The sequence below is a fragment of the Zootoca vivipara genome, chromosome 2, assembly GCF_965207765.1.
Source record: "Zootoca vivipara chromosome 2, rZooViv2.hap1.1, whole genome shotgun sequence".
In the NCBI taxonomy this organism is placed as follows: Eukaryota; Metazoa; Chordata; class Lepidosauria; order Squamata; family Lacertidae; genus Zootoca; species Zootoca vivipara.
In genome coordinates, this window is record NC_142584.1 from 951,052 (window position 1) to 961,911 (window position 10,860).

The 10,860-nt window shown below is 48.0% G+C and overlaps 1 protein-coding gene across 1 annotated transcript; it reads left to right on the top strand.

The window, feature by feature from the left end:
* The first annotated feature begins 113 nt into the window (after positions 1-113).
* On the top strand, positions 114-9,539 carry KRT18 (keratin 18). Its single transcript, XM_035101872.3, has 7 exons — positions 114-586; positions 5,209-5,291; positions 6,957-7,113; positions 7,288-7,452; positions 7,601-7,726; positions 8,287-8,510; positions 9,289-9,539. The coding sequence occupies exons 1-7, from the start codon at positions 161-163 to the stop codon at positions 9,404-9,406; spliced, it is 1,299 nt and encodes a 432-aa protein (XP_034957763.1). The 5' UTR covers positions 114-160; the 3' UTR covers positions 9,407-9,539.
* The last annotated feature ends 1,321 nt before the right edge of the window (positions 9,540-10,860 follow it).

A 10,860-nucleotide genomic window follows, 5' to 3' on the forward strand; every position in this document is an offset into this window, starting at 1 on the left:
CGCGCAGCGCCCGGCGGAGGTGGGGCATGTGGGCGCCGGCCAGGCCCGCCTTCGCGGCCGCCTGCGCTATAAATCGCGACGTGAGGCCAGCGCCGCCGTTCGCCCCTTGCAGCCCGCGAGCGCATTCGGCCGTCTGTTGCCCCGTCGCACCGCCGGCGCCATGAGTTACTCCAAGTCCAGCGTCTACTCCAGCTCGTTTCGGCCCGTCGGGGGCTCGGTGAGATTCGGGCCCGTGGCCAGCGCGGCTAGCGTCTACGCCGGTGCCGGGGGCTCGGGCTCCAGGATCTCCGTCTCCCGCTCGTCCAGCCTCGGCTCCGGTTACGTCGGAGGTGGTGGCGGCGGCGGCGGCGGCTATGGAGGCAGCAGCTTCTCCTTTTCCCTCTCCGGTTCCGGCGTGGTCCAGAACGAGAAGGAGACCATGCAAGACCTGAACGACCGCCTGGCCAGCTACCTGGAGAAGGTGCGCAGCCTGGAGGCCGAGAACCGCAGGCTGGAGATCCAGATCCGAGAGCACTTGGAGAAGAAAGGGCCCAGCACCCGCGACTGGAGCCGCTACTTCGAGCTCATCGAGGACCTGAAAAATCAGGTGAGGAGGAGGCGCCTCGGGGCGCCCGGCGCAAGGAGGGGGTGCGCTGAGAGCAGCCTGCCTCCAGGTGAATTCACCGGAGAGACACGGGGGCTCCGAGGGTACATGCAGGCAGTCCACAGTTCTGCTGAGAACCCCTCGCCGCCCTTAATCCCCGCAAAGGCCACAGCCCGTGAGCCAAGTTTACAGCGAGGTTTGCAAAACTAAGATGCAAGCTTAGTAGCTCAGTAGAAAACAACAATGAAGGAGTAGTTAAAAGTAGCCGGAACTGTTCCGGGGGTGGGGGTGGAAGGCACCTTGCACATGCCCGGATGCACTTTCTTCTCCGTACATAACATAACTTTATATGTTCCAGAGCTGAGCTCTAACCTTGAAAATAATAGTTACAGGTAGGTAGCCGTGTGGGTCTGAGTCGAAGCAAAATAAAAAAAATTCCTTCAGTAGCACCTTAAAGACCAACTAAGTTTATATTTTGGTATGAGCTTTCGTGTGCATGCACGAATGTGTGTATCTGAAGAAGTGTGCATGCACACGAAAGCTCATACCAAAATATAAACTTAGTTGGTCTTTGAGGTGCTACTGAAGGAATTTTTTTATTTTGCTTGAAAATAATGTAGGGTTTAAATCCAGTCTCTGTCAGGTTCAGAGAATGTCAAGGAGAGAGTAGTCAGTGCTTCTCCAGAAGTGACATGGTTTGATCCCCATTAGAATTTGCACTTTGCACATGCATATTCCCTGCACGTACAATAATGGATCTGTGCTCCACAGAATATAGAAGCCCCTCTTTGTCTGATGTGGCCAGAGGCCATTAGCTTTCCGTTTCAGCTCCCTCCCACTAGCTTACTGTGTTTTTAGACAGCCACTAAGAGGCCGCCTAGTGTTAACCACAAACCGTGTTGCCAGCTTTTCAAACCATCCCTGAAACTCAGCTTTTAACAGTGGTTTGATATACCAAGAGACAGCAAACCATAGAGAGAAACCATATCCCCTGCTAATTTGTGCATATCAAGCCACTGTTAAAGGCATAGCTACAGAAACTATTTGAAAAGTTGGCAACCCAAACTTCAAAGAAAACCACATTGGCACAGATTGATGTTGGAACTTAGCCAATAGTTTTGCTCTGGGTTCAGCAAGTCTGAAATGATAATCACTAATGAGGATTGCCCTTCTCATCCCCAAGTATGCTCAGTCAATACATGTAGGTCTTTGAATAGGATTTAGGATCCCAAGAACTGTGTGGTACCATGGAAGTGTGAGTTTCAGTGATTTTAATTTTTGAAATAGAACACACCTCTACATTGGGAAAGCACTCCATTCCCAGGGGTATCCTGTTACCGGTCTAGATTTGCTGCTCTTGTAGTCTGTTTAACTGCTTCCTAACAGTTCAACAGGTGAAGTGTTTCCAATAATGTAGCTTCGCGTTTTGAATTTCTGCACAGGAGCCATGTGGAAGCAGGAGGTCAGGAGAAGGTAGCAGACAACCCAGAACACTCAGAAAAGAGGCAGAAAACCACTCCACTTTCTCCCCTCATAAACCTAGCTCTTGTTCCTTCCTAAGAGTTTCATGACCAGGAGTGATTCCTGGTTCAGTAGCTGCATGTGCGCACACAGGTCAATCATGAACCGGACCATGGGCTAATCATTGCCAGGTTAGCAATTGCAGGCAGCTGCAGCCAAGAAGGTTGTGTGTGCGGGATTCACTCTCCCCCCCCCTAATTCATTCCTGTAAACCCCATTGTCTTTATGTCTGTGGGGCTAGAGTTACCCACTTTCCCCCCCTGCCTAAACTCGCTTCCACCGAGATCCGTTGTGCACTACATAGAAAGCAACTGAAGCTTTTCTTCTATAAGCAAGAACAGAGGGACAGAGAAAGTCTGCAGAAATCCAGGCGGTTGTGCATCTGTAAAGGCTCAAAAAGCCTATTGAGGGATGAAAGAAGCAGGTAACCAATAGTAAGAGTCAGTCTGGCTTACTCAGTAGGGAGGAAAAGGCACCCTAGCCTCCCCCCCACCCCCCAAGTCAAATGACTTATATTTAGTTATAGGTCATAACAAGGAAACACTATGCTGCCAGAGAATATGGCTCAATAAAGAATACCAGAGGAGGGGAACTTGTGACCCTCCAGCTGTTGCCAGAATACAGACCCCATCATCACTTGCCATTGGCCATGCTGGCTGGCTGATTGGGAGTCCAGCAACAGCATCAGGAGGAGACAGTGATGTACAAAATGAACAAGTAATAAATAATATCTCATGTTTTCCTGCCACTGCAAGAAAAGGCATTGAATCATAGAATGGTAGACTTGGAACCATGAGGGTCATCTAGTCCAACCCCCTGCAATGCCCAACCTGGGTCTGGAACCCACAACCCTGAAATTAAGAGTCTCGTGCTTGGCTGACTAAGCTACCAAGGTCGATACACATTTTTCAAAGAGGAAACAGGTTTAGGGTCTAAGGCAGGGCTCTAGTTAAAACTGCCCTGGCGCTAGTTAAAACACAGAGTTGAGGCTCCACTCCAACTGAGGACTTGGATGTGACAGACAAGAAGCCGCCTCAGTCTGTTTCTGTGCCTTTTACAGGGGTGGCCAAATGCAGTAGAGGACAGAGCTCCTGTGCCTTTTAAAACACCAGTTAGAAGAAGGAATGTAAGATTGCCTATGCCCCATATAGTCAAAGCATGTTATTTCCCCCAGAGAATCCTTCACAGTTATGATTCCCAGCCCCCTTAAACTACAGCTCCCAGGATTTTTTTTGGGGGGGGAGCTTTAAATGGATGTATACACAACCTTAGTAGGTGTAGTTTGTCATGCGAGCAATACACAATCTGAAATTCCCATTCTAAACTACAGCTTGGGAGCAGTTTACTTGCCCACCTGCCCCATATGCCTGCCTTGCCTCTTCAATGTGCAAAGCATGCCCTCCTGCAAACACCACACATAGGATATACACTCCAAGTCTGTGGGGAGTGGCACGTTCAGTGTGGTAGCTAGCACCTGTTTGTGCTGTGTTGTCTACCACTTGGGGAGCCTTTGAATAAGCAGTCTACAGATAAGTGGAGTACTGAAATGTACAGATCTTGTTCTGGTCCCTCCAATGAACATGCAAAATCCACATGCAGAGCTTCATCCTAACATGCACACATAGCAGTGGGTGGAAAAGGTTTCTGAACCTTTCAATTGCCATCATGCCCTGTGGCTTCTGGAAAACTGGAACCTTGTGAGGCAGGAAACCAACACCCAGAGGCTATAGCAGTTGGGTTCAAAGGACGATTGTGTGCCGGGAAGAATGACTGAGGGTAGATTAATTATAAAAAAAAATATGTTTGTTCTCGTGAGTCATGTATAGTCAATCAGCAAACAAAGTGTGCACACAAAAAGATAACAGTGGAAACGACTTTAGCACCTGGTGAGAACAGGTGAATGGGACAAAAGGGGAAGGAGCTGGGTTAGAGGCCACAGGTGCAGCTGCAGAAGATGAAAGAGGTGTAGGGAAGGTGTCCTGGGAAAGCTCAAGGGGGAGGGATGCATTTCCTGAAGGAATGCCCCTTCCAAGTTTCCTTAAAAAACCAAAACCGAAAACCAGCCAGCCATGGGCAGCATTTGCATTTGTGAGGGCCGCCATGGGACACTTGGAGCCTTACATGTTCTCCGGGCAGCTGCTGACAGGATGGTGGTGAAACCAGAGCACATTTAAGTCCCTCATACCGGTAGTTTACACCTCAAGGTATGGTTGCCTGGAGCACACCCAACGCCCCAGAAAGCTTATCCCCACAACCTCCCCTGTTACCAGTTCTTCTTTAAACAAGTGGGATTTCCTACAGGGAAGAAGCCATTTTCACATGAGAGGCAGGGAGGGGAAGGCCAATAATCACTTAATTTAAAAAATCCATCACAGAACTGCAGAGAAGTATAATCTATCTGAGATGCTAGTTACAGGTGTGATAGGATGCATAATGTTGGCAAGGCAAGGAAATAATTTTGTCCTTGTACTTCTACTTGCGAAGGAAAGAAAGTGGTTGTTTCACCCACTTTCTTAAATTGAGAGGTGTCCCTTTAAGAATCCCTCATCCTCTTGTTGCCTTGGGAACTGGGAAGGTGAATTGCACCTGTGTTGGCTTAAGCAAACAATGGGATCTGTGTAGGCTGGCAGGAAATCAGTAGATTCAGGTTGCATTAGCCTTCACTAGACTAGAAACAAAGAGGAAGTTGGCAGTCCTTGGCATAAGGCTGGGGAAATATTTTTTGAGTGACACCAACTTACTCCAAGATCAGTTGGCTTAAGGATGAGGGTTGCCAACTTTTATTTCAGCCCCTGCTCCTCTTCCTTTGAGCAGCACCCCAGTTTGCAGGTGTTAGCAGGTGATGTTTGCCTTGGTGATGAAACTTGAAAGTTTCTTCGGCTCAAGCTGCTGTTAGAAGAGCAAGGACTTGTTATGCCCTTTTTTCTGGACAGTTGACAGCTCTTCTAAAGGCTGGTATATGTCTTTCACACCCTACATTAATTACTAAGTTTTGTGCTTCCTTCCTGGGGGTGGGGGAACCAGGCCAGATGGGCGGGGTATAAATAATAAATTATTATTATTATTATTATTATTATTATTATTATTATTATTCCTGTCCTCAGATCTTTGACCAGACGGTGGATAACGCTCGCATTGTCCTGCAGATTGACAATGCCAGGTTGGCTGCTGATGACTTCCGTGTAAAGTGAGTGGATTTTCTTCTTGTTGGGCCTGTTTGGTCCTGGGATCCATCCAGAGCCCATCTCTGTAGAGCATGAGACTCTGGGTTATGGGTTTGAGTCCCACATTGGGCAAAATATTCCTGCATTGCAAGGGGCTGGACTAGATGACCCCCATGTTCCCTTCCAACTCTATGATTCTATGATTTTATCATTTTGGGACCTTAGAGCAGTCTCCCAACATCTTTCCCCAGATGGGGAAGTTGGTCTACAACTTACATCATCCAAATTCAGTAAGGTCAATGGTGAAGGATAAGGTGAATTGTGGTCCAACATCTGGGGACCCAAGGGTGAGAAAGACTGCCTTGGGGTGTAAAGCATCACTATCTCTATATGTGTGTCATTTCATATTTTTATGTTGTAAACTGCCCTGTGATCTTTGGATGAAGGGCAGTATATTAATTTAATTAATAATAATGATATCTGTAGTTAGAGCAAAAGCAGCAGCCTCTAACTCTTCTTTTTCCATGGGACGGTAAACACGTATAAAGCCTACAGATACAAGAAAGGGAGGAACACAAAGGCCAGTGGGTCTCCTCCATCCCTGCCTATGTGATGTTGTGCAGGACTCTGGTTTGCTTCCAGAGCACCTTGCATTCAATCTCAATGAGTCCTAATTCCAGTGGTAATTTCTGCCTCCAGTGGAATGAGGCCATTTGAGTGGCGAGCAGTCTGAGGCAGATGGGGGTCACCTGCTAGGCCCTTTCTATGCATTCCCTCTTAACAGTCCATAGCTGCCAAAAAACAGAGCGGAGGGCATTTAAGAGGGTAAGGCCTAAATACATACAGTCGCTGGATGACACTGGGGTTTTGAAGGCTAGCCACGCATCTGTCCAGGCAAAGGAAGGCATAAACTCATTCACTGAGGATCCCAGAGGTGGCTGAGAAGACTTTGGGCAATCCTGCAAAGTCAGGGTTTAAAGGAAGCAGGCACTGAGGGGGTGGGAGAACTCTGGCTCAGAAGTCTCGAGAACACTCATGTATGCCTAGGACGTTGTTGGACTCCCACCTCCCACCCCACCAGCCCCCAAAAGCATGGCCAATGTTCTCGATGGGAGCTGTAATCCAGCAATATCTGGAAGGCCCCACTCCTGACACACAGAATGGAAGGCAGGGCTTCAAGTATTCCAGAGTGCTTTAAAAAAAAATTGAGCCAAGAAAAGATTAATTCCCCAACCTGCATAGATTATGCACATTCAACAAATTTGCACAATTTCTCTGAATTCTGCAAAGTTTGTTCACTATTTTATTTAGCATTTTGCATGCATGAATTTATTCTGGTTTTGCTAATCCCAGAAGAGGGACAAAGAGCAGTATAAAGCACCAAAGACCCACCCTTAACCAATGGAGATCTTACCCAGAAACCTCTTTGGCCTCTAAACTGTCAGCAGGCATGACATGTTTTCAAGCATATCTTTAGAGTCAATAAGGGCTAGAAACTTCAAAATAAAAACCAAGAAGCCGAATTCTTCATTCACATGCACTTTTTGTGCATTTACCTAGGATCATTCACGGCATGTGCACACCCCTGCGTCTTACACTCTGAATTAATTCCCCCATCGCCAATGTACACATCTCAGTTTGCAAACGGATGATAGTGAAGACCTCATTCCTTCTTCCCTGTCACCCAGGTTTGAGGCTGAGCTGGCCATTCGTCAGTCAGTGGAGAGTGACATTAATGGCCTCCGCAAAGTCATTGATGATACCAATATGAGCCGCCTTCAGCTGGAAGGTGACATTGAGTCCCTCAAAGAAGAACTGATCTTCCTGAAGAAGAACCACCAAGATGTGAGTCTCTACTGTGGTCACTGGGCAGAGACAAGATGGTGGCCGCAGGAGCAATAATTTGATGGGATATACTGACGGGGGCCAGTCATGAATGGAATCAATGGCTTTGCACATTTGGGACACACAGCACCTTCAGAGACTGTGCTCATTTTATGCCTCCTCTTTCCTTGCTAGGAAGTCAATGCGCTACAGTCCCAGATCGCCAACTCAGGATTGACAGTAGAAGTAGATGCTCCCAAGTCACAGGATCTGGGCAAGATAATGACTGAAATCCGGGCACAGTATGACACCTTGGCTCAGAAGAACCTTGAGGATTTGGACAAGTACTGGAGCCAGCAGGTGAGCAGAATAACCTTTGCAGCATGCTCCTGACATGCCCCCATAGCATTTCAGGGTTTTTACAAGGAGAGAGAGGTACTATCCCCAGAACTATAACCCTGACTGTCCTCGTGAAGAAGAATGATATGTCTTCCCACCTTTCCATTAGATCACTGAGAGCACCGTCATGATCACCCAGAATACCAAGGAGCTTGAGACCGGCCGTGCTACTGTCACTGAGTTGCGTCGCAACGTCCAAACACTGGAAATTGAGCTGGAGTCTCTGCGCAACCTGGTATGATCTTCACCTATTCATTCCAAATATTGCAGGGGTAGGGAGCCTCAGTCCAGGGAGGTATGTGGCCCTTTGGACCTCTCTGCCTGGCTCTTGGGAATTTGCCCAGACCAAGCCCCCTCACCTTTCCCTTCCCTAGTGATATTTACCAGGCTGGAATGTGTGATAATAATAGCTGTTCCTTGTCTGGATGGCGGTGGGTGTGGGTGTTTGGCCACACCCCCTTTTTGCCAAACCACCAGATGTGACCACCTTGGAAGGTTTCCCAGAAAGGAATGTGGCCTTTGGGCTGAATGGGGGTCCGGTTCCTGAGCTGGTACATAGTAATGAAGCGCTGGCTTGTTTGTGGTGCCTTGTCCGTGTTTTAAGTTCTATATTGAGAGAGATGCACTTTGCATGGAATTATTTTGTAAAGCAAAGGCGCACCCTGTTCCTGAAATGGAGGCAATATATGGAGTGTATGGGGTGAAAATACCACCTAAGAACAATAGATGTATTGTTGGCTTAGCAAGCAATGACCCTGATCCCCAGTCCTGCCCCCTTTTTTATTCTCTCAACAGAAAGCCAACCTGGAAGGAAACCTTCTTGAAGTGGAGACCCGCTATGGCATGCAGATGGAGCACCTCAATGGGCTACTGCTGCGGACTGAGGCTGAACTGGCACAGGTGCGGAGCGATGTCCAGCGCCAGGCAGAGGAATATCAGGCTCTGCTGAACATCAAAGACAAGCTGGAGGCTGAGATCACTACCTACAGAACCCTGCTGGAGGGCGGAGATGAGTTCAGGTGAGCTTTTCATTCTTGCATCTTCCTGGGGCAAAGACAGAGGGCTGGTCATCTGGGCTCTCCCAAGCTAGACACAGATGTTCTATAGATCACCATAGCTCCGGTGTATGTGGCCCTTTCCCTGCTCTTTCTCTGTAAGCTCTGGAACATCATTTCCCAATCTTGGAGGGGAAACTGCTTCTAGTCACAATGGCTATATGCTACCTGTGGGATCAGAAACACACACCCCTTGATGCCTTCAAGTGCCATGCATGGGGGAACAATGGCAGGAGAGGGCTATTGTACTCGTCTTGCTTTTGGGCTTCCTGTAGGCACCTGGTTGGCCACTGAGGATGAGAGAGGATGCTGGACTTGATAAGCCTTGGGTCTGCTTCAGGAGGGCTCCTAATGTTCTTTTTAAGTGTGTGTCTTGACTGAATTAGAAGGTGTGATGCTCACTAATGCCAAAGAAGATTTACTTTTACAGTACTTAAGAGTAGACCTGTTAAGTGGAAGCCACAGGCCAGTCTTAGCAGCTTGAGATGAACCTTGTGCAGAGTTCTTTTCTTAAGTTCTAGGGCATCCTTTCACGATAGACGAATTCTAGACTCCCAAGTACACTTGCTGAAAATGGATTGTCACTGGTCTTGGCCTTGTGACCTCTAGGCCCATGAGGCTTCAGGTTGGGCCGCTTAAACCTCCTTAAGTTGGCTTAAGATGACTGGATTTCCCCAGGAGGTAACAAGGGACTGGCAGAAGTGTCTCATGTTCATTGCCGGTGTCTTCTGTCTCTCTTCAGCCTGAAAGATGCATTGCTGGAAAGCACCATGCAAACTACTCAGAAGATCCATACCACCAAGATCATTGATGGCAAAGTGGTGTCAGAGACGAGCGAAAGCAAAGTGATGAAGCGTTGATCCCACCTGCTGTGTGGCAAGGATTGCCACCTGGTGCAGCTAACATTGTGCACCTTTTGTTCCAGAGCTGGAGGGTTCCGGGGAGGGACTGGGGTGGGTCTTAATGGAATTCAATAAAGAGACATTGTTAAAAGAAGTGGTGTGGTTTGTGTGCCTATTCACCTATTTTGCAGAGCCCCCTCCCTCCCTCGGTCCTGACCGTGGGAATCCTCCTACAAGTGGTTTCTGTATTCAGTGGATTTGCACATTGTGGTTCGTGTGCCTTGGAACAAGACACCCCTGTGCCTTGCAGTGGATACTGAGGCATGTTCTAAGACAGGCATCCCCAAACTGCGGCCCTCCAGATGTTTTGGCCTACAACTCCCATGATCCCTAGCTAACAGGACCAGTGGTCAGGGATGATGGGAATTGTAGTCCAAAACATCTGGAGGGCTGAAGTTTGGGGGTGCCTGTTCTAAGATGCTCACTCTGTTGCCTGTTGGGCTTTTTGCCACTTGTGAGACAGAAAATGCATCTTAACACAAATGGATACAAGAGTAAGGGGAAATGTGGTTTAAATGTTTAAAGAATGACCATGACAATGCATGGATGCACGCCATAAGTTTCTGCAGCCCATAAAAGCTTATGCTGTAATAAGCAATCTATGGTAGCTGCATTAGGTGACCCTTGGTTGCCAGCACGCCCAGGAAGGCAGCGTCAGGCCCTCTGATGAATGGAATATCAGTTTACTTACTGGGAGCAAAACACTCCTTTACAAATATTTGTTTGCAGGGAGAGGGCCATTTCCAGGAAAGGGATCCAGCGATAAAAGATTGTGCAACTTGCCTGCCAAGCCCCTACCATGAATTACCTTTGAGGCTGGCTATGCATGTTGCCCCACCCAAGGAAGCTGAAGAATTACCCACCCCTGTTCATTACTAGGGGATTGGCAATATCAAGAGAGATGGGGCCCCAAGTCCTGGGTCTTTTGTGCTGAACCTTGGCTCTCCTGTCGTTCATCCCTTAAAAAACACCACCACTATATAGTACTGCAAAGTGAAGTGTTGTTGTGACCCCAGGCAACCACCATTTTGATTTACTCACAAACCTATGTTTTATGCAACTGTTTCATTTCACAGGCCTGTGTCCAAAGTGTTTTAAGTACTGTTAGGAATTTGTGGGGTGGGGGGAAGTCCTGGGTGCCAGAGACAGCTTAGAATGCAGGCTGAATCAGCTCCCTGTCCAGGAACTGCTTGGGGAGAGGAACCACCATGTAGTACAAAGGAAGGTAATGGCCCATGGGCACAAACAGTAACTCCCCCCATGATGGGATAATGAGCAGAGACAAAAGCCAGGTTTAGGCTTTCCGTGTTCCATAAAGGAAGCTGGGGGGGGGAGGTTGCCCAGGTTACAGGGGGTGTGATGTCACACAGGAAAAAGGGGGTCTTTAAAAGACCGTCTTTTAAAACTGAAGT